At 30.3% G+C, this 22,162-nt stretch overlaps 4 protein-coding genes and 1 long non-coding RNA gene across 5 annotated transcripts in view; 3 read left to right on the top strand and 2 right to left on the bottom strand.

Annotated features, from left to right (window-relative positions):
* LOC124419625 overlaps window positions 1–2,300 on the bottom strand; it is a 65,606-nt gene extending 63,306 nt beyond the window's left edge. The window contains exon 1 of the long non-coding RNA XR_006940732.1: window positions 1,581–2,300. This is a non-coding gene — a long non-coding RNA (uncharacterized LOC124419625). The remainder of the gene's footprint in view (window positions 1–1,580) is intronic.
* A 2,341-nt stretch (window positions 2,301–4,641) lies between these two features.
* On the top strand, window positions 4,642–5,960 carry LOC111678271 (protein FAM50 homolog). The gene has a single exon (XM_023439564.2). It carries the CDS (start codon window positions 4,751–4,753, stop codon window positions 5,873–5,875), a length of 1,125 nt encoding a protein of 374 aa, XP_023295332.2. The 5' UTR covers window positions 4,642–4,750; the 3' UTR covers window positions 5,876–5,960.
* A 1,446-nt stretch (window positions 5,961–7,406) lies between these two features.
* On the top strand, window positions 7,407–8,852 carry LOC111678256. The gene is made up of 3 exons (XM_023439543.2): window positions 7,407–7,546; window positions 7,904–8,002; window positions 8,086–8,852. Exons 1-3 carry the CDS (start codon window positions 7,482–7,484, stop codon window positions 8,777–8,779), a joined length of 858 nt encoding a protein of 285 aa, XP_023295311.2. The 5' UTR covers window positions 7,407–7,481; the 3' UTR covers window positions 8,780–8,852.
* Window positions 8,853–8,934: 82 nt separating this feature from the next.
* On the bottom strand, window positions 8,935–10,628 carry LOC111678255 (lysosomal Pro-X carboxypeptidase). Its single transcript, XM_023439542.2, has one exon. It carries the CDS (start codon window positions 10,498–10,500, stop codon window positions 9,067–9,069), a length of 1,434 nt encoding a protein of 477 aa, XP_023295310.2. The 5' UTR covers window positions 10,501–10,628; the 3' UTR covers window positions 8,935–9,066.
* Window positions 10,629–11,242: 614 nt separating this feature from the next.
* LOC111678274 (adenomatous polyposis coli protein) overlaps window positions 11,243–22,162 on the top strand; it is a 34,054-nt gene continuing 23,134 nt past the window's right edge. Inside the window, exon 1 of the mRNA XM_023439568.2 lies at window positions 11,243–11,817. The gene's annotated coding sequence lies outside the window, so the exon portion shown is untranslated. The remainder of the gene's footprint in view (window positions 11,818–22,162) is intronic.

Below are 22,162 nucleotides of genomic sequence, written 5' to 3'. Positions count from 1 at the left end.
TATGTCAATTACGTTTGTAGTTCAAAATATACTAAGGTTAGAAACTCATATCTAAGATGAAGGAAAAATGACTATAACTCCAAAACTACTTATAATCGGAAAATATTCTCTGAAATCAAAATGCCGTAAATTTGATTCTCTACAAATATTGTAATGACTTCTAAATTTTATATGAATTTTTTTTATATATTTTATTATTAAGAATTTAAATTACCCGTTTTTCACCTTTTTGGTACTTTTCCTCTAAAGAAATAGCAAATATTTTGTTGAAATAAATATTACAGAGTTAGTCTGTATATCTAATAAGAATACCTCAATATCCTAAAAGTTAAAAAAGTACCAAAAATAAATTTTTCTCCCTTTTACAGCCAAAAAAGGACTGAATTTTAAAAAAACTACGAAACAGCTGTCTCATAACTTTGGAAGATGTGACCAAAATATTTTCATAAATTTTATTATGTTTATTAGTGAAAAATTAAAAGGGGCCCAAAAAAGTACCAAACTCACATTTTCATACGTTTAAAGTACGAATTTTGAAAAAGTATCAGACACCCATCGGCTCTTTTTAAGAGTAGAAGTAGATGCAATTAAAATGTTTTTTGTATCACTAATATTGTGAGAAAAATGAAAATTTGTTTTGCCCTTTTTTCCCCCTTTTAAACCCCAAATATCCAAAAATTTCATGATTCTAGGATTAGCCGTTTCGTCAGGCAATAACGCTTCACTTTTATATTGTAGATAAATAGGAGATTGCATATATGTATGTATGAAAAACTATTGTAGTTAGAATCTTCAAAATCGTTGAGTGAGTTTTTTTATTTAAATTGCTTTAAAGGTAGCAAAGCCAACTGAGTATAAGCTATAACCAGTATTATTCTAAAAAATATAATTTAATATACTAACCGTTGTTATATAATACCTTTTTCTTTTAAATACATTTGTTATCAAAATTTTATGATTCTAGGATTCAGCCGCAGTACAATGCTAAATCATTAACGTGACTATTTCATATACACATACGTAGTATGTATTTATGTACATAGAAGTTTTTTTTTGTCGATGCTTATCAACAGTAACAACAACAATATAATACAAACACAAACACACACACATATCCAGTGTGTTGGAAAAAGAAGTGTCATTTCAATTTGTCACTTCCGTTTCCGTATGTTTGCTTGTTTCTTCATACGTTTAAATGCCTACATACCAACACATATTTATACTAAATATATACGAGCATGAATGAATGAACGAATGAATGAATGAATGCACAAACAATTTATAGTCTTACACAGCCCCTAGTACGAGTTGGAAATGTTGAAATGTTTCGTCTATTTGAAAAATGTAAACTAAAACAATAATAACAATACCAACAATAAAATATTGTTACAAACTTAGTTGCAGTGCGAATAAAATGTGTTGTAACCATTTACCAAAGTATGCAAACAGCTACAGCAAACCGAATGCCTCCGGATGGAGAGTAAGTGTGAGTTTATATTATAAAAAAATAAAATAAAAATGCTAAAAGATAAGAATTGGTCGTTTGTTCTACATTTGTCCTCTTGTCCTTGTGCACTTACGAAAATCTTGAACTGCTTTGCTTAACTGCCTGGTAGTTTAGTTCTGACAGCCTAGTTTTATTATTTATTTCTTACAAACAGCTGCTGGTTTAAGAGTAAGTAGTTGTTGATGTTTCGTTGCTGATAATGTAGCTGATGTTGTCTTTGCAAATTTTAATACATATTCTTTTAAAAGAAAAGACACTTTTGCATTGCAATACAATTAAATTTTCTTTGTATATTTTTTTGCATTTAATATCTTTTGAAAAGCTTTCTATTTCCGCTATTTTTAATTAATTATATACAATATATATTTTTTATTTCTTTTTGTTTTTATTGTTGTTATTTATGTAAATTGCAACAATTCTATTTCACTTTGCATTTTTTGCACACAATTGTAATTAAATCTTACACATAACATACATACATACTTATTTATACTTATTATATACGTTTCTATTTTAGTTAAAATCCTGGTAGAGTCGTGGAAATTTATGTTTTGTTTTTTTTCTACTTAAATTTTTTTTTAGACTTAAAAAAAAACTTTAATTTTTTTTTTATTTTTTATCAATAATATTTTTTTTTTTACTTTTTTAATATGTATATTTTTATTTAAATTATCCGCTTATTAATATAGTTTTCTATTTAGTTCGCCTCCGTTCATTGTGTTACCGTTAAGATTCGCGTCGTAACTGAATCTATGTTGTAGTTTTTAATCGTTTCTATGTCCTTTCGGATATTTGTGTTTTTACCGCATTCCGATTATATACGAAGTATTGCTATATTGTTTAAAAGTTTTCTGTTAGGAGTATACATTTTAACGGGTTTCTGTTAAGTTTTTGTAATCGTATACATCTGGTAGCATTTGCTGTTATGTTGTATAAAGAGTTACCAACATGTGTTAAATACTTTACACATTAAGGGCTCTTCACACGATTACTCTTTACGTTCGTAAAGTCTAATGAAAAAAATCCCACATGTATGACAAAAAAGAGAATAAAAGTCGTTTGATTTATATTTTTTGTGTTTACACGATTGGTATAAAACAATAACAAATTATGATGGAAACAGCTGTTTCACTTTTTTGTATGTGTTTAATGATTTTAACCCTCCGTCATGCACATGTTCTGATAGTCACGTACGTAGCGCATGTATCTGGCGCTGTGGGATGAACCAAACGTAATGTTACGGTGCCCGATATGCCATTTTAGTAACAATATTACGATATCTAACAATATTTGTAGAGGGTACCTGGAGACTCAAACCCCTAACCAAATTAGAAATATATTAAAATCGCAGTTAAATTCGTAAAATATCTGGCCAGATACATGCGCCTGACGAAGGGTTAAAAATGAAGATAGCCATACCACAAAGTATACAGAGTTGTCACTTTTGATATTTGAAAAAATCTAAAATCAGCTTTTGTTTGATATTGAAATTGTTAAAAGAGGTATATAAAGTACAGCTAAAAAAAATATTGAAATCGTTTTGTACGAAAGAGAGGAAAAAGTAAAACTAAATTCCATACGTATGACAAAAAAAGAGAATTAAAATCTTTCAATTTATATATTTTAAGTTTACACGATTGCACTATAGTTCAAACTACCAGTTTTCCTGTGCGAAATTAAAATTTTGGAGCAGTGAATATAATTTATTTTTTGATATTACCAATACACAAATATTTAGATAATTTCTTTTGTAGAGTCTATATTTTATCATTATTTTTAAACGGTAATTCTGGAAAGTGTGAAAATAATTTTCAATAACTGTCAAATGGATAGCACTAGGAGGTGTCAGTAGTTTATATATATTCATGTAAAAGGTTGGAAATAATATTTAAAATAACCTTGAAAAAATTAATTTGATTTTAAAATTTTAACTTCATGAAAGGATTTAAGAAAATTTAAACGTTTGTTAAACATGAAATAAGCAGAAATGAATAACCAGAAATGTTGTAAATTAGTTTCACTTTACCCGAAATTGCGCATTTCTGCGCGTTTTTGTGTAATTTAATATTTCCTAGGGTGTTACCTTATAAACATTTTCAAATTTAATTAAAAGACTACACAAAGGATTATGCCCTTATCAGATATGTGTTCTTGTCACCCAGTTATCTATAGTGTTTGCAAGGAATTACTATATTTAAAGGTCCGAATTTTCATAATTTCTTAGCAACAAAACAGAAAATTGCAGTAGGAAGGAAGAAAAAAATTTTGTATTAAAATTGATTTATTATTTCGGGCAGTAGCAACCGCTGGAAGCATCTCCATCATGATCATGCTCCATCTTAGGCTTTATTTTGTCGATCTTAATTTCGCACTGAAAAAGTGATGATTTGAACCAATTGATTTGAAAAAATTAACAAAGTAAAATGGATACAGCTGTTTCAATTTTTTGGTAAATGATTTTCAATCATTTTAAAATCTTTTCATATGACAGTAACATATTCCATCCGTATGTTTCTCATACACAAAATTTTGACAGATCATAATACTTGTGTGCTCGTGTAAAGGTTACTCTGGTAGTGTTCAATAGTTGAAACAGAAAGTCCATATTATGCCATTATGAAAAGTCAATTTGTCGATTTTTTTCGATTATTTGACTGTTTGTTATTTCGACTTTTCTTATACATGGAGATTAACGTCTTTAAAGGTCGATTTATAGAACACTTGTACATAACAAGTTAAAACGCTCGTAAAGTTTAATAAAGTCGAATTCAAAACACATTTCGAATTTTATCGAAAAATGACAAAGTCGATACTAGAAACAAGTCAAGACAATAAAGAATAAAGTCAAGAGAAAATGAATTCGAAAAATAAACGATTTTAAAATTAAAAAATAAAAAAATAGCAAAATCGCAAAATCGACTTTTCAAAATTGCAAATAAAATAAACAATACGGAGTGGTATATTATCATTTGTATTATTTAGTTATTTTTAAACTTCTTAAATTAATTTTATTTATTCATTTTACGAATTTACATTTGATCCACCCTCGAACAAATAAAATAGCATAAATAAACAATATGGCATCATCATTATCTAACAGCTGTCACTTAACTCTCTATTGTGAATCAATAATAAATAAACACAAAAAACTCAGTAACTCATACAAATTGTTGGACACTAGAAAATTTCCAGAAATAATCATAAAATTGAAATAATATTAAGTAGATATTACAAACAAACAACATGGCCCACTATAAAGGCGCAGCCAGTGAAGCTGGGCGTGCAGCCCAGTTAATGAAGAAACGTGAAATCCAACAACAAGAGATAGAGTTTCGCAAAAAGAAAATAGAGGAGGAACTGAAATTGGATAAAATAGAAAATAAATTCGCCACCCATTATGATGCAGTGGAGCAACAGCTCAAAACCTCCACCATTGGTTTGGTCACATTGGATGAGATGAAAGCCAAGCAGGAGGACATAGTGAGAGAACGAGAAAAGAAATTAGCCCAGAAAAAAGATGAAAAAGAAAGAGAGAAACAAAAGGCTCTGGAAGCAATACAGGCGGAAAAAAACAAGCAGAAAAAACAAATACAGGCTTTATCCTTTAGTTTTAATGATGACGAGGAAGGCGAGGAAGAGGATGAAGAGGGAAATAGTGAAGAAGATGAAGAGCAAAAGGAAATGGAAGAACAGAGAAAAAAGGAAAAAGAATTAAAAGTAAAATTGGACAAGGCGAAAGCCGAAAAAAAGAAATGGACAGAACTAAACCCCGAAGAACCAGTGCCAGTGATTAAAAAGAAAATTTTCAAAAATCCCGATGTAGACACTAGTTTCTTACCCGACCGAGAACGTGAGGAAGAAGAAAATCGCCTGCGAGAACAATTACGGCAGGAATGGGTCATGCAACAAGCGGCTTTAAAAGATCAAGAAATACCCATTACCTTCTCCTATTGGGATGGCTCCGGCCATCGTCGCAGTGTGGTAATGAAAAAGGGTAATTCTATTTATCAGTTTTTACAAAAATGCCTAGAATTGCTGCGCAAAGAATTCAATGAACTTAAAACTGTTATGGCTGATCAATTGATGTACGTTAAGGAGGATTTAATACTGCCACATCATTACACATTCTATGATTTTATAGTGACAAAAGCGCGTGGTAAATCGGGACCACTCTTCCAGTTTGATGTGCACGATGACATACGCTTAACTAGTGACGCCTCCGTGGAAAAGGAAGAATCACATGCCGGTAAAGTTCTGTTGCGTTCATGGTATGAACGTAATAAACATATATTTCCAGCCAGTCGTTGGGAACCTTATGATCCTACGAAATCTTATGATAAATATACTATTAAGGATAAGAAGAAATAGATTTTATGGATTTTTATAAGTAGGACAATGGTACAAATAAGCAGGATGTTAATAAAGATATTTTATAAAATAAATTAAAACTGGACCTAACCTGTTTTGTTACTATTAAAGTTCACAGATCACCTAAGAGAAGAGAAAAAAATAATGGATCTAAGAAATTCAAGTTTCCTTAATTATTAGAACTATGTATAATTTATTCAGTAATATTTTTTATCACATTTTTACAAGAGTTCCGCTTATTAATCTTCTCAATATTTTCACTTCCGTAGTATGGTTTTCTTTTGTTCATATTTTCTAAGAGCAAAAATAAGTATTAATTTTTCACATGCATAATCCACAGTTTAGGCAATATTTTATCAACTCAATGTGCAAACTCTAGTTTTCCTTATGGTTTTCTTATATGGTTAAACTGCTGCTCACATTTTTTATCACTTGCTCCTCTATTAAATCCGTTTCAAGTATTTCTTTTCTCCTCTGTATTTAAATCCAGTTGATGTTCATCGCGATCTTGTGTATTTGTAGCGTCTTTGTATTTATTAGGATAATTCGGTTTAACCGTATTTTTAGTGACCTGAGTAAGAATTTAATAAACGTCCAGCACAAAAATTGTCACTGAAAAAATTAGCACTACATATTTTTACAATTTTTGTCCTTAGATAAACGCCGATAATACGACACCACTTAACGCATCTTAAAAAGATGGTAGAATTACTAAAAAAAATAATAAAGTTGTTCTCATTTTATCGTCATCCATAACATCGTCATCCCATAACACAAATACGGTGGCACAGGGTATACTTTGTGACGGTGGCTCATTGCAAAGTCAAAGGAAATCGGAACATAGAAAAAAACTAAGAAATTTGTAAACAACTACATATGTTTTTGTTTATGTTTTGTTTATACATATTGCCATCTGAAATGCATACATATTGATCCTGATGTATTGCATGAAAACAAATGTCTACACAAAAAATTGGACTTTTCGACTTTTTTCGACTTTTCGATTTTTTTGACTATTTTCGACTTCTTTCTACTTTTTTCCGACTATTTTTTGACTTTTTTCGAGTTTTTCCGACTATTTTAGAGGTTTTGACTTTTTTCCACTTTTTAAAATTTCTGACTTGTTTCTACAATTTTCGATTTTTCGACTTTATCCGACTTTTTCCGACTTTTCAACTTTTCGACTTTCTCCGACTTTTTTTGACTTTTTCGACTTTTAGACTTTTCGGCTTTTTCGACTTTTATTCACAAAGTCGACATTTCGACTTTTTTCACAGACGATAGTCGAGTTATCAACTTTTTTGGAACAAAATAGTCGACTTCGACTTTTTTCGACAATTCGAAAGTCGATTTATAGAACCCTATTGCCAACTATTATAACAAGTGATAGGTTTCACTGTTAAACAATACGAGCTTGTTTTTCAGTTGGCAATAAATGTTTATCTGCTTTTGATGTTTTTGAGACAAGATAAAATTCTCAGTGTTGATATCCCTATAAGAACAGTGGCAGTCATTTGATCGGTCAATTGACTGACACTAATGAGAATGTATCCATCATTGCGTAAAACAATATGTAAAAAGTGATGGAATCATTTGTGTACATGTGATGTTGCATCGCCCTTGCACTTATGAGAAAAAGTTTCCCAATAAAAGTTTCTTAGTGTGGACCAGGTCTAATATGAAATATTTAATAATTTAATTTAATAATGTTTACTAATCAATAAATTAAACATGTTAATGTTTATATTAGTAAAAATTGTATTAATTTTTTTGGCGAATTGATATGAAGAAACTCAATCAATGCGTTAACAACATATGTTTGTCATACAATACACACTTTGTATCCTTCAAAGATTTAAATAAATCAAGTTTTTTTACTTTGCGCTGAAGTTTACTGGATTGATTGGGTCTAAACTTAATATAAATAAACATATTTTAAATTGGATTTTATTGGATGTCAAATTTCTTAAAAAAATAAAAACAATTTGTTTACAAATCTGTTAAGGAAAACAATTCTTAAAATTTTAGATTATTTTCGACTTTGGCCATGAGTAGCCGTAAATGTATTATGGGATGTCAAAAGGAAATTGGACAAAAACTTCATAACTTTCCTGCTTCCGGTAAAAGGTAAATATCTAAGAAATTATAATATTGTAAACACTTTTTCTAGAAACAAGTTTATAGTGCAAATAATTTTAATTTTTTTTAAGGCGTGCTGAATGGTGTCGAATTTTGGGTATATATCCAAGGTCAAGAACTGTAAAAATATGTAGTGCTCATTTTTCTAACCATGAGTTGGCTGGCAATCGAATAAATAAGTTTACATTACCAAATCCTCCCGCATATAACACAACTCAAACACAAAGTTTGTTTCAAATTCCGAATTATCAAAAGAAACAATCTACAGATGCAGCAGATAATATTATAACAATATTTCCAAATGAACTTAATTTCCAAACAGCTGAAGACGTTAATGAAATTATTGAAACGGATACAACTGGGGAGCAATTGATAGAAGAAACCTCACTAGAGAACAATAATGACAGTGAAAATAATGTTAAAGACTTTGAAATACGTAAGGGCAATACAAATGATATGATAATTAAGGGGCGTTACGTTCAAACCAAAGATTATTTAGTTGTTACCTATACCCCGCCCCGCAAGTGGACTCTGCAAGAGCAAGTCGATTTATTGGATAAACAATGTGAACAACAATTAAGGCAAATACGACATCTTAATAAACAAAACTATCGCTTGCACATAGAATTGAAAAAATATGAAAAACTATTACCGAAATTGAGATATTTGCAGGCAAAAGCTTCCTATTTTTGCTCACAACTCAAAAAATGTAAACAAGAGAGAAACTTGTTGAGGAAGCGAAATAACACACTAAAGAACGAGTAACGGCAAGATAATGTAAAATCATATTGTTGCTTAAGTTAAATAAATTATTTGAAATATTTATAGTTGTTTAAAATCGTCTTTTTCATTTCTGATGGGTAGATTATATTACAGTCTTTCACTCTTAAAATTGTATTAACAGCTATTAAACTCACATCTCCCCATTTTTATTATTATTTAAATCGCTTTATTTATAAGAATATAGATTTATTTTACATTACACATATGTACGATTATAATTTTTCTTTTTAATAAAAGTATAAATAATTTACATATTACTACACTAAAATTTACCAATGAAAATCATCAATCCATTTCTTAATTATTGCCGATTCATGTACACGTGCCTGAACCACCGAAGGCGGATCATTATGATTGCTCGATCTCAAATCCAAGTGATGAGCCCCTTCGGGTATTATAATTATATAGATATAAGGATTATCTGTTTGCAAAACACCACCACCACTCCAAGGATCCAGTAGACCATTACTAAATATAATATTCGAAGTGTCACGCAGATTGCGACCTCCATAACGTATAGTAATATCATTTAATTTCGGTTCAATATGATATTTACTAACACATTTTTCAGCATCCTTTTTGAAATTCCATTCTTTTACGCGGAACATTGTGTCGGGAGTATTGCACATGGGCATAACCATTTGATTACAGGTTTGTATCTCCCAGGCATCGCCGCCTATAGAGGCAGGATCAAAGGCAGATTTGTAGTCAAGACAACTGGCAGAGCCAGTAAAATTGAAATATACATTTATAGCTTTCTTCATAGACTCAAATAGACTGTCTCCCGTCTGCAGATTTTGTAAATATGAACAAAACTGTCTTACCGGATAAGCTGGTAAAGGACTTAAGAAATCATTGCTATAAGGATAGTTAACCATGGCAAGACTACCATAAACATCTTCCAAATAATCAAAAAACTTGTCCAAATCGGCTTCAGTTTTAATTGGATTACAAAACAAGAATTCAGTGTTTAATTTCTTTTTGCCCTCATCTGTGGAGGCCATTTGCTTAAATAAATCCCACGACTTTTTAATATTAGCACTACAGGTGCGATTTTTATAAGTGCTAGCAAAGACCGACGTGGTAATTTTTGCAAAAATATCACATGAAGTCATGCCATTAAATTGTCTTATGGGGGCGGATGCTGCCAAGGCACCCTGCACCAAATGTGGATACTTCATACGAAACCAGGCGGACAGCATGCCACCATACGAACCGCCAAATGCTATGACAGGAGCATAGTTAAACTTTTGCTGCAGATCTGCTATTAACAGCGCATAATCCTCTAAAGCTTGTTCCACACTTAAATAACCATAATTTTTCGAATCATTGAATGTTGAATTACCAAAAGGCAATGACTTGCCATAGTAACGATGCTCAGCAAACACTACACAGGCCCGATTGTCTTTAGCCAGTTCCCACATAAAACCTGTATTTTGTGCAAACGATTCAATGTCACCTTCGTTGCCTGTATAAAAGAACAATGGCGTTTTTCCACTTTGTTTATCAATGTACGAGTCATTGTACAAGTAGCGCAATTTGAAGGTTGTATTTATAGCAAAATTAAAATGATCCAGAGGCACCTCAAATTCCTTAGTTTCATACTTAAAGGGTTGGGCATCGCAACATCCTCTTTGTGTAGTGAAAATCAGTGAAATTGTTAACAAATAAAACGCAAAATCCCGGCCACTGTTGATAAACATCTTTTTAAGATGAGAGATACCGGTCGATTATTGATAAACAAGATCAGAAGCTTTTTAATAAAGTGACCTCATATGCTCAGCTTATTATCTGTTCAATCGTAAAAGTTACAAAAACAACAGGCGAATGTTGACAGTTCGTAACTCAAAAACAAAAAAATCACCTAAAAAATTGACAGTTTTAATTTCTACAATAAAAACAATAGTATGTGGATTTTGTAGATGTTGTATTCACTGTTGTTTTGTTTTCATTTTGTGATTACACTACGAAGATCATCAAATTCAGGGATGGCAAGGTCGATACGATTTTTATATTATAATACAAATTAAATATGTATAATATTTGTTACAAGTTATTAAACATTTTATACTATATTGTCTATAATATTACAATATATTTATTTGTTTATAAGTTTGTTTTTCTGTTTCTAATCTCCACCTAATCTTAGGGATAAAATTATTAAACATACCTCCAAGAAGTTTGCTATTGAAAATCAGCAAAAAAAAAAGCATTTGGATGATATATTGGATATGTATGCATAGAACCTTCATGTATGAATATTGGAATTTTAAAAATCATTTATTTTAATCTATTTCCTACCATCTTCTCTCAGTAGCACAGTGTTCATTAAATTAACATTAAAAAAATCCATCCTACTAAAATTTCCCTTTTACTATAAATACAACACTGCAGCAACATAAAATATTTCCTAACGAATAAGCGGTCGAAAGAAAAACATAAAATAGTCTTCTGTCAATTGTCTTTTAGTAAACATCTATTTAGCGGAGAGAAATAAACGAAAAAAAAGTTAACAGTGTCGTATTGGAATTACAGTGCCATACATACATACTTACATATATGTCTGACTGTTGTATACACAGCGCCGCAGTGAACGAAAAAAGTAATTCTTTTTTTATCAGAATAAAATCAAAAATTTAACTAAACTATCAAAAAATTACGTGTAATCACTCAAATTAGAAATATTGGTCACAAAAAAGTGAAATAATAATGTGTGAATAATATTTTTACTGATAAAACGAAAATTAAATAATCATAATGTTCGCTAAAAAAGGGGTACAATCTGTGGCTAAGTGAAAAATAAGTAGCAACTAAATTGTTTACTGTTTTAAGGGAGGGGTGGTGTATTGGGGAAAAAAATGTTTAACATTAACAGCTCTATATTGTTTCAAGTGTTTCACTAAATAAACAATAAATATTTTATAACAATAAAAGAAATATAATTAAGAACGTATTTGTTCTTTCAAACTGCAAAGGAAGACGATTTTTAATAAAGACCTACGCAGCTTAACAAATTTAAGGTATGTATGTAAGCATTTAATATGTTTTTTTTTGTCAATATTTAAGTATGTAGGAGGTTGTATTAAATTCTTGAGTTAAATGCATAGAATTAAAACCTTGTATTATTTATAAAATAATACAAATTTAATGTAATGAATGTAAAAAATATACATTTCGTTGGTTTTTTGCACTGATGTCAATCTTCATTTGAAAAATCAATAAAATTCGTATTTGTATACAGCATTTTTGCCATATTTAACATTTCCCCTCATTCTCTTTCTCCTCTTCATAATATTTCCCTTTTTACATATTCTTATTTGATTCCCTGTTGTGTTGTGACAGTGTTGTCAACTTAAAGATGCATGTAAAACAGCTGTTAGTTTACATGTTTCTAAGAAAAATAATAATAACAACTTTTTAAAGTATAGAAAATAATCTTAAATAAATGAATTCCAATTGGGTTTTCCATTTAAAATTTTCAAATATCATGTTAAACTTTGTATTACATATACATATCTTCTATTAAATCCAAAATTTTGTTTTCTTTTGCAGTAAATCATTTCTTGTTTTTAAGAAAACATTTGTCATAATCATTTCCGGTTTATTTGTTAATATTTTATTAATGTTTTTTTATACATATGTATATCAATGTTTTAAGGAGAAATTTAACAACAATTTTTAAAATGTTATTGTTTTACGGTGAAATTAAAAAAGAAATATAAATATTTTTATAATTGTTTTTAGCAGTTTACATGCAAAAAATAATTTTGAACTCTTAGGCGAAAGTTTTGATATATTGAAAATTTCTAACTTACTAAATTTGTAAATATATATCTGTTAAAGTTTCTAGTAATTGGTAGAGCCTGCTGCTCTAATTGCCAACGAACAAGTGTTTTCTAGTTATACCCTACACCACTATAGTGGAGAGGGTATTATACGTTTGTGCTGATGTTTGTAACATACAAAAATATTGGTCCAATACTTTAAAGTATACCGATCGATTCAGAATCATTTTTTGAGTCGATTAAGACATGGCTGGCTGTCCATGTAAACCATGTGCGCAAGGTACAGGCCGCAATTTTCAAGATAATTTGATGAAATATGGACCAAGCATGTTTTTTGGCACAGGGACGAAGCCTATTGAAAATGGTTGAAATCGGTCCATTATTTCACCTAGCCCCCGATTGAACTTTTTATGCCATAATTACGTCAAATATTCTATTATCTCTCTAAAAATTGGCACAAATAAGTTTTACATAAGTATAAATGACACTGCAGATTTTCGTAAGGATCGGCCCTTATTTGACCCTAGCCCCCAAATAGGACGAAGCCTATTGAAAATGGTTGAAATCGGTCCATTATTCCACCTAGCCCCCATACAACCGTACCTCCCGATTTGACCTTTTTATGCCATAATTACGTCAAATATTCTATTATCTCTTTAAAAATTGGCACAAATAAGTTTTATATAAGTATAAATGACACTGCAGATTTTCGTAAGGATCGGCCCTTATTTGACCTTAGCCCCCATACCAACCACCCTTCAAAAAATGTCTTAAACGTCTAAAATTCTTTTTATTTGATTCCAAATTTACTGCATCTATAGTCATTTTGATGTTCTTTTTTGGAAGTTATTAGGAAGTAAACTTGTAGTATTATAGAATACTTAAATAATATTATTCATGCATTATCAACTCTAAAATAAAATAAGTTTAATTCAAAAAATCCAGTACGAAAAAGTATACCTTCTTTGAAAGTCAATAAACAACACTTCCACAGAGAGTAAACAAATTCACTTAGTGTTACTTTTGAAGTGGTGATAAATGTTATACTTTTAGAAGTACTTCGTTTTATTTTTGCTGGGCTATTTAAAATATTTGTTACTATAAAAAAAGCCACGAACTTTTTAAATTTTACAAACAATGATGTTGACAACGTACGTATACATATGGGTTAAGGGCCAACCTTTACGTGAAGGGTTAAGGATTAAATTTAAATTAATTCTGGAAAGGTGTTTTTAAGTACTCAATTTGTTATTTTTTTTTGCTAGCTTAAGCGCCCAATGTAGGTGGTTTAAATTTAAACAAGAAATGTAATTGTATAAATAGCTGAAAAAATTAATAGAGTTTTTTGTAAAATTAAACAGTAAAATGTTTTAATTCTAGATTAGTACAAATTGTAGACACTTTAAAACACAAATTTAAGTTTTCTGTGTTTTTCATATTACACTTGGAGTTGTCTTCTACTTTTTTATAATAAACTCATTGTTTTTGATACAGTGACTTTTATGTTGTTTTGTTTGACAAAACTGCAAAGTTAAAGGGATTAATTTCATCAGAATTAATTTACTTTTATAAATAATCAGATAAGTTATCTGATTATTAATTGGCTTTTGATCGCCAACGATTAAGTAATGACTGTTTAATTTATATTGCTTTATAATGCATCTAAAAATCGCTAATTAGACAATACAATTTGTATAAACAACTATTTTTGAGAATGTACTGTATATTTTTCAAAAATCCTATTTGTATATTTTGTTTGCTGTAATAATTTTAATGTCTAATAACTCAACATTTGGCCATTTTTATACCCTACACTATAATGGTGCGCTTGTCGATTTAGCTATGTCCGTCCGTCTGTGTGTCCGTGTAAAGCTTGTTCGCCCGATACAGGTCGCAATTTTTCAGATAATTTGACAAGTTGGAACCTATTCTTCTTTTTGACGAACGATTTTGAAAATGTTTGAAATCGGTATTTTTTTTTGCATTTTGGGCTTACTATTATGTTAAGAAAAAGCGGCAAATCTTAGTTTTATAGAAGTTTAAACGAAAGTGCCAATTTTAGTAATGATCGAATTTTATTTGACCCTAGCCCCCATACCAAGTCCATTTCAAAAAATGATTTAAATATCAAAGCTCTACATAAATAACTTTAAAGTAGACATAAATTCCAAAATGTATAAGGATATGCCAATAAATTTATAGGGGTTGGGGTACCCGCATTTGAGCCCTCTTGTAGAAAATCTAGTTTTTTATTGTCATTTTTAACATACTGACTGGTGTAGGGTATCATATGGTCGGCCATACCAGACTATACTTTCCTACTTGTTATTAAGAGATTCAAAATGGTAGCATATATATGAGAAAACATAAATGAACAATAAAACTTATTTAATTCCTAAAATCTATATAAAATTTCAATTCTGTAATAGAATTCTTAAATTTATAAGAACATTAATAAATACACTGTGTTAAAAACACTCTTATACATGTATATGTGTGCATGTTTATGTCAAAATTTATTTAATTAAAGATAATTTTTATTTAAATCAACAATTTTATCTACGCTTTATCTACTCTCAATTACAATTCTTGGTACAAATATTATCATTATAACTCATAGTTTAAATAAAATATTTCTTTATAATTAAAACGACACATTATGAATGAAATATACACATATCGCTCACTGACAAGTTGCAACTAAAGAGTCATATCTCAAAAACCGTTGTTTTAAAACTAAATATTTATACAAAACATTTAAACTTTTATTGTTGCAACTAATATTTTTGTTTTAGATTAACTAAAAACATACTTAGGGTTATGTTGATGGGAGGATGTATACTACATCAAATCCGAAAAAATACACCTATCGGACCTGTTTTGCGCTCTTTATCATGGCAAAAGGAACTGAATGAATTATTTTTCTGTGTTCAGAAACTTTGTTTCCTGAACGTAATTCCTAAGAACCATCCAATCAGTGTTAGTCACTGATTCCGGAATAACATTACTTCAAAGATACTTGCATCTAACTTCGACGAGTGCCTGGCAGAAAGTATTCCAGAGTTTCACTGCCCTCTCCACATGCTCTACATACGTCTAAAAACGCACGTCTAATTTTGCATAAATGTTCCTGTGTGTCCACTCAGAGAAGATTTTTCGTCTTGCTCTCATCAGGGTCAACCCATAGGATTTTCGTGGTTCTACCCACTGTTTTATTATTCTAAGAGGTCTTATGGGATTCTCTTACCCATATTTTTAGTTCAGCTTTTGTTGCGTCGAATGCTTTTGCGTTTGTCAGGTTATCTGCCTGGAGCTCCCTTTCCTTTAATGATATTACATTCGACCTTTCGTTAGCGACTACTCTCGGGTGAGCTGGTACCCATATGATGTGAGAGTATTCAGTTAAAGCTTTCTAACAATCCAATACGCTCTTAGATTTAGTTCTATCTCCTGATACCGCCCTAATTGCCTTCTGGTAAATATAATAAGCGCTATGGGCGCCATACTTATTCTAATTCAATTTACGCATTCCGTTACTGCTCGTACTTTTGCGTGGAAGCTTGTGTTATGATTTGGTAAACGGTGATATATATTTCTGCTACTGAATCCTAAATATGGAACCCCACTTTATACCCCAATTTAGAGCATTCCGTGTGACAACGGATTCCTACTGGTATTTGCTCTAATTTTCCGCGTTTCAAAGTTTCCGACATATTCTGTGTCTGGTATGCGATTAGGCACGTCTGGTGATTGTGTATAACCTTTCAATGTGTCCAGTATATATTGAAGAAGTGTTCTTTAACCGCTTTTGGCCAGTTCGCCTAAAGTAAAGAGCCGTTCGGCTGTAAGCGCCGTCTCATATCTTAAATATGAAAAAAAAACTTAATTAAGGAATATAAAAATTTCTATAGAGCATTTAATATATATGTTTTTATTCCATTAAATTTTGTGTTCCCTTATTCATAACAATTTATTAAAGGTTTATTGAACAAGTTTTGTATGAAAAATTGTCTTATAAACCTGTGATAAATTATTATGAATAAGACCTGTAAAATTTATTTGAAAAATTGTAAAATGACATCAAACATTCGTAATCGTTTTTATGATCGTTTTTTATTAAACTTTAACACACACAAAATTTGAATAAACATTTATTAGATAATAATACTAAGTTTTCCTTAAATTTTCTTAAGTTTTTTTTTGTTTAAATAAATAGTACATCATAATGTACACACAAATATTTCGAAATGTGTATCGTAATTTATATTGTACTGATACTAAAAAAGAAACATTATGTTTTGTCCAGCCCTTTTTACTGCTCAAAAAAAACTTGATTTTTTATAATTACAAGATATTTAGTTACAGACCATTCATATACATACGTGTAGTATGTTAGTTTTGGATACATACATAAATATTTATGCAGACAAGATGTATCATTATTTGTATGTTTATTTTCCTCTATAGTTTGGGTTTCTTGCCTTTTACTTTTTATACCCTACACCACTATAGTGGGGAGGGTATTATACGTTTGTGCTGATGTTTGTAACATACAAAAATATTGGTCCAATACCCACCTTAAAGTATACCGATCGATTCAGAATCATTTTTTGAGTCGATTAAGACATGTCCGTCTGTCCGGCTGGCTGTCCATGTAAACGTTGTGCGCAAGGTACAGGCCGCAATTTTCAAGATAATTTGATGAAATTTGGACCAAGCATATTTTTTGGCACAAGGACGAAGCCTATTGAAAATGGTTGAAATCGGTCCATTATTTCACCTAGCCCCCATACAACCGTACCTCCCGATTTGAACTTTTTATGCTATAATTACGTCAAACATTCTGCTATCTCTCTAAAAATTGGCACAAATAAGTTTTATATAAGTATAAATGATACTGCAGATTTTCGTAAGGATCGGCCTATATTTGACCCTAGCCCCCATACAAACTCCCCTTCAAAAAATGACTTAAACGTCTAAAATTGACTTGTAACCATTTGTATCGCAATGAAACTCAACAAAACTAACTGTTATTTAGAAATATATCCTTTTCCCAAATTTACCGAGGATCGGCCCATATTTGACCTATATAAAGCCTCATTTAGAAATTTTAGTTTTTTATCAATAAATGGCTTAAATATTTTGAAATTATGGTAATATTCAACATAAAAGTTTCTTTACAAAAAATAAAAATTTTATAAAAGTAAAAATTTTAAAAATATACTCATGGTGTAGGGTATTATATGGTCGGCCATGCCCGACTATACTTTCCTACTTGTTTTCTTTTTATTTATTTAGTTTTTGTTTTAATTTTTGCATAACATTCAACATTATTAAAGTATGTACATTAAGATTCATTAAAATTTTATTTCGGTGAATTTTCATTTAATTGTATTCACAACATTGGCCCCTTTGTGTTAAACGAAACGCATCAAGCCTTACTCATGTTAAGACGACAACTATATGTCAATGTTTGAAATGTAATTGAAAATGTTCAAGTCGCTAATGGACGTTAATACCTATCTATTGATTATAACTCTTTTATAAATCGGCTTAATCGTGTCAAGTTTTAGTACTAAACTTCTTAACTGATTCCTTATAAAAATTATTTGAATGTAGATTACCTTATTCATAACGTGAATGAACTGCTACCATTTTTGTGCGAATAAAGTCGAGAGTAACTAACTTAATCTTGAGAGTAAACATATAGACAATTATGATCATTTTGTCCGAGAAGAATTGAATAATTCTTATTATATTCAAAATTTTACACTCTTCACCTATGATGTTCGGCCACTCGCGAACCAGTTTTGATATCATGAAGATGACAAATATAGATTTTATAGATTTATAAGAGTCTGTCTTATAAGAGATACATACGTAGAGATAAAACTTTGGAGCGAGTGCTCTAGCTTGGGAGATACATTAAGTTGACGAAAGACAATTACAGTTGTCTTCTTTTTTATAAAATATGCATTGTTTTGATAAAAAAACGTTTGCTGTTGTTGTTTATGGCAACACTGCGAAGTTTAATCTTGCACTCAAAAACATCAAAGGGGATTAATATCAGAATCAAATAATTTTTAGATTAACTAATCTGATTATTAATTGGCATTTGATTACCAACTCAAAAACCCGCTCTTAAAGCATTTTCTTCTCATTTACAGTAAATCGCCAATATTTTCCAACACTAAAAATGCCAGGTTATCCCACGTTGCTTCGGAGAGAGCCCTGCAGTCGACATATACCTTTATATATTATGTTGGAGCACCTAACAATTAATCAGTCAAAAGTATTATATTCTCCCTTATCGCCAATCATCATTTCAAATGATGTTTCCTACAGTGATACAAGCCAATGCAAAATGAACGGCTGCGGCGGCGCAACCATTGTAGATCGGCGGCGGCTTATTATAGAAAATATCGGCGGCAGCTTATTTGTCCGCTCAATTTAACTTTTTTTTTTGCAAAAATTGACCTTATAAGCGTTTATTATATTAAACAAGTAAGAGTTCTATATTCGGCTGTGCCGAATCTTATATACCCTTCACCATGATGTGTTTAAACGAAAAAGTACCAAGAAGTCCCCTTTTACTGGTTCTCACTTAATCCGGGATATACGAACTTAATAACATGTTTCTAGGTTCAATATTATAGAAATTTCAAAAAGTACCTTTTGAAGAATGAAAAAGTACCAAAAAGTACCCTTTCATGGGTCCTCACTTAATCCTGGCCATACATACTTAATTACATGTTTCTAGGTTTAATATCGTAGAAATTGCAAAAATTACCTTTTGAAAAACGAAAAAGTACCAAGAAGTCCCCTTTTATGGGTCCTCACTTAATCCGGGCCATACATACTTAATTACATGTTTCTAGGTTCAATATTGTAGAAATTGCAAAAAGTACCTTTTGAAGAACGAAAAAGTACCAAAAAGTCCCCTTTTATGGGTCCTCACTTAATCCGGGCCATACATACTTAATTACATGTTTCTAGGTTCAATATTGTAGAAATTGCAAAAAGTACCTTTTGAACAACGAAAAAGTCCCCTTTTATGGGTCCTCACTTAATCCGGGCCATACATACTTAATTACATGTTTCTAAGTTCAATATTGTAGAAATTGCAAAAAGTACCTTTTGAAAAACGAAAAAGTACCAAAAACTCCCCTTGTTTGGGTCCTCACTTAATCCGGGCCATGCATACTTAATATCATGTTTCTAGGTTCAATATTATAGAAATTTCAAAAAATACCTTTTGAAGAACGAAAAAGTACCAGAAAGTCCCCTTTTATAGGTTCTCACTTATAATCCAGGCTCTACATACTTAATTTCATATTTCTAGCCAATAACAAAACATTAGTGCTGCTCTCGCTCTGCTACTCTTGCTCTGCTGCTCTTGCTCTGCTTTGCTTTTATAAACAAATTACAATAACAATATTTACCGTATTGTTATGTATTTTGTTTTTGTTTTTTGCAGTTTCTGTCTGAGCATGAATAAAAAATCTAAATTTTATATGAAATTTTCAGAGGTTGTCTCGGTTTTTTGCTCATATCTCCGTTATTTATGGACCGATTTTGCTGATTTTAAATAGCGTTCTTGCCGGTCGTATGTCTGATAGAATTATGGAAGATTCGGATCTCGCAGATATCTGGGGTCTTCTAAAAACTGATTTCAACAAACATACAGACAGACAGACGGACAGACAGACAGACAGACGGACATGGCTTAATCATCTCCGCTACCTATAAGGATCCAGAATATATATACTTTATAGGGTCGGAAAATTATATTATAGAAATTACAAACGGAATGACAAACTTATATATACCCTTCTCACGAAGGTGAAGGGTATAAAAATCTCTGTATAATAGTCTGTTATGTAGAAACCTGTCTTTAAATAAATTTTTTTCTGCAGAAAATCGAGATTTATAGTAGTTTTCACTATTTTAATATTAGCACAATATTGTGTGGCAACTCTTTTCAATTTGCAATAAGAATTTAAAATAGTGGTAACTCAGTTCTAATTGGTGAAATTGTTTTCCGAAATACATGCGCAATTCCAATCATTATCAGCGGCTACGTTTAAACCGCCTTAGCTTTTGATCCGAAAGAACTCGGCGGCGGCGAGGCTTGCAAAATTTGACCGGCGCCATCGATTTTAACCGTTTCGGCTTGTATCTCTTTCACTTTTTTTGTTCATTAACATTTTTGTCGTGAAACAAATTCCCCTGTTGTGAAATTTATTGATAGAATTTTGTAAACATTGAACAGCTGTTCTATACAAAATCGACTATTCTCAATGAATTGTTCACAACAAGTTTCACGAAAGCAATTTTCTCTTCGAGAGAAATTAAAATTTTAAGGAAAAAAAATTTCACTTCTATTGGCGATAGGGGCGATTAGTTTTTTACATCAGCTGTTTACACTTTTGTATTTTTTTCTCAAGTTTAAAAAGAAAGAAAGAGGTGGTGTTCTTTGATAGATTATCTGGAATGAGTAAAGTAAACAATTCACTTATCTTCACATTACAAATATGCGATATTTTTCATAATTAACAGATATATGTTGAAACAAAAAAATCAAAAGGGAACAATTTAAAAAATGGTTACTATGTATCCAACAGATCTGCAGGGTTCTATACTTTTCGTTTAAAATTGTAAACATATACTTGCCAATATTTACATACATATCTACACACAAAGTAATGTATTTTATTAAAATGTTTGCCGGTTGACGATGAGATTAAATAAATTAAACATATAATATACATTGCAATAACTTTGGGAATGTTTAGTTTATTTGGGAACTGAGTTTATGGTCTCACAGAGAAAAAAAGGATACATAAAAATTAAATAAAATCTAAATGAGCTAGCAAATGACCAACTATTAATTTTGTGTAAAAAATAAAAATTTTAAAATTATGTTAATGATTAACATAAAAAAAGTTGTGCTTTTTGAAAACTATTTTGTTTTTAACAAATTATCTTTAAAAATATTCTACTTTCTCCATCTGCTATGCTTTCAGTTTTTTTCTACATTTATTTAAGATTTAAATATAAAACATTTACCTTTTAAAAAAATTATTCAAATTAATTAGTTAATTAATATTGTAGTAATATTTTTATTACTTTATATAATTATAATTACACTAATGTAAGCCAAAATTTTTTTATTTAATTTGTAATAATTCTATTCCATATTATTTTTTTATTATCATGTCATTGTACCTTATATAACTAAATACTACATATATAGTTCCATTAAAACTAACAAGAAAAAAATACTTTATAAATGCCAGAATTTAAAATTTATGTTTATACTAACAATGGCACAGACACAAACTATAGACACCAAACCATCATTATTACCATTGTCGTCATCATAATGATTTAGTTTTAAACATTTGCTTAAATGTGGCGCTGTTATTTTGTTGTATGATGGACAAATTGTATAAAAAAATCTATGTCTTTGTTTAACGTAATAGAAATAAATATATTATTTGAATTCTTAGTTTTTTTTCATTCATTTATTTATTTTATGTTTTTAGAATATTAATGATAAATTTTATGATTATGTACA

The sequence above is a fragment of the Lucilia cuprina genome, chromosome 4, assembly GCF_022045245.1.
Source record: "Lucilia cuprina isolate Lc7/37 chromosome 4, ASM2204524v1, whole genome shotgun sequence".
In the NCBI taxonomy this organism is placed as follows: domain Eukaryota; kingdom Metazoa; phylum Arthropoda; class Insecta; order Diptera; family Calliphoridae; genus Lucilia; species Lucilia cuprina.
This window is presented reverse-complemented; position numbering and strand designations above follow the sequence as displayed.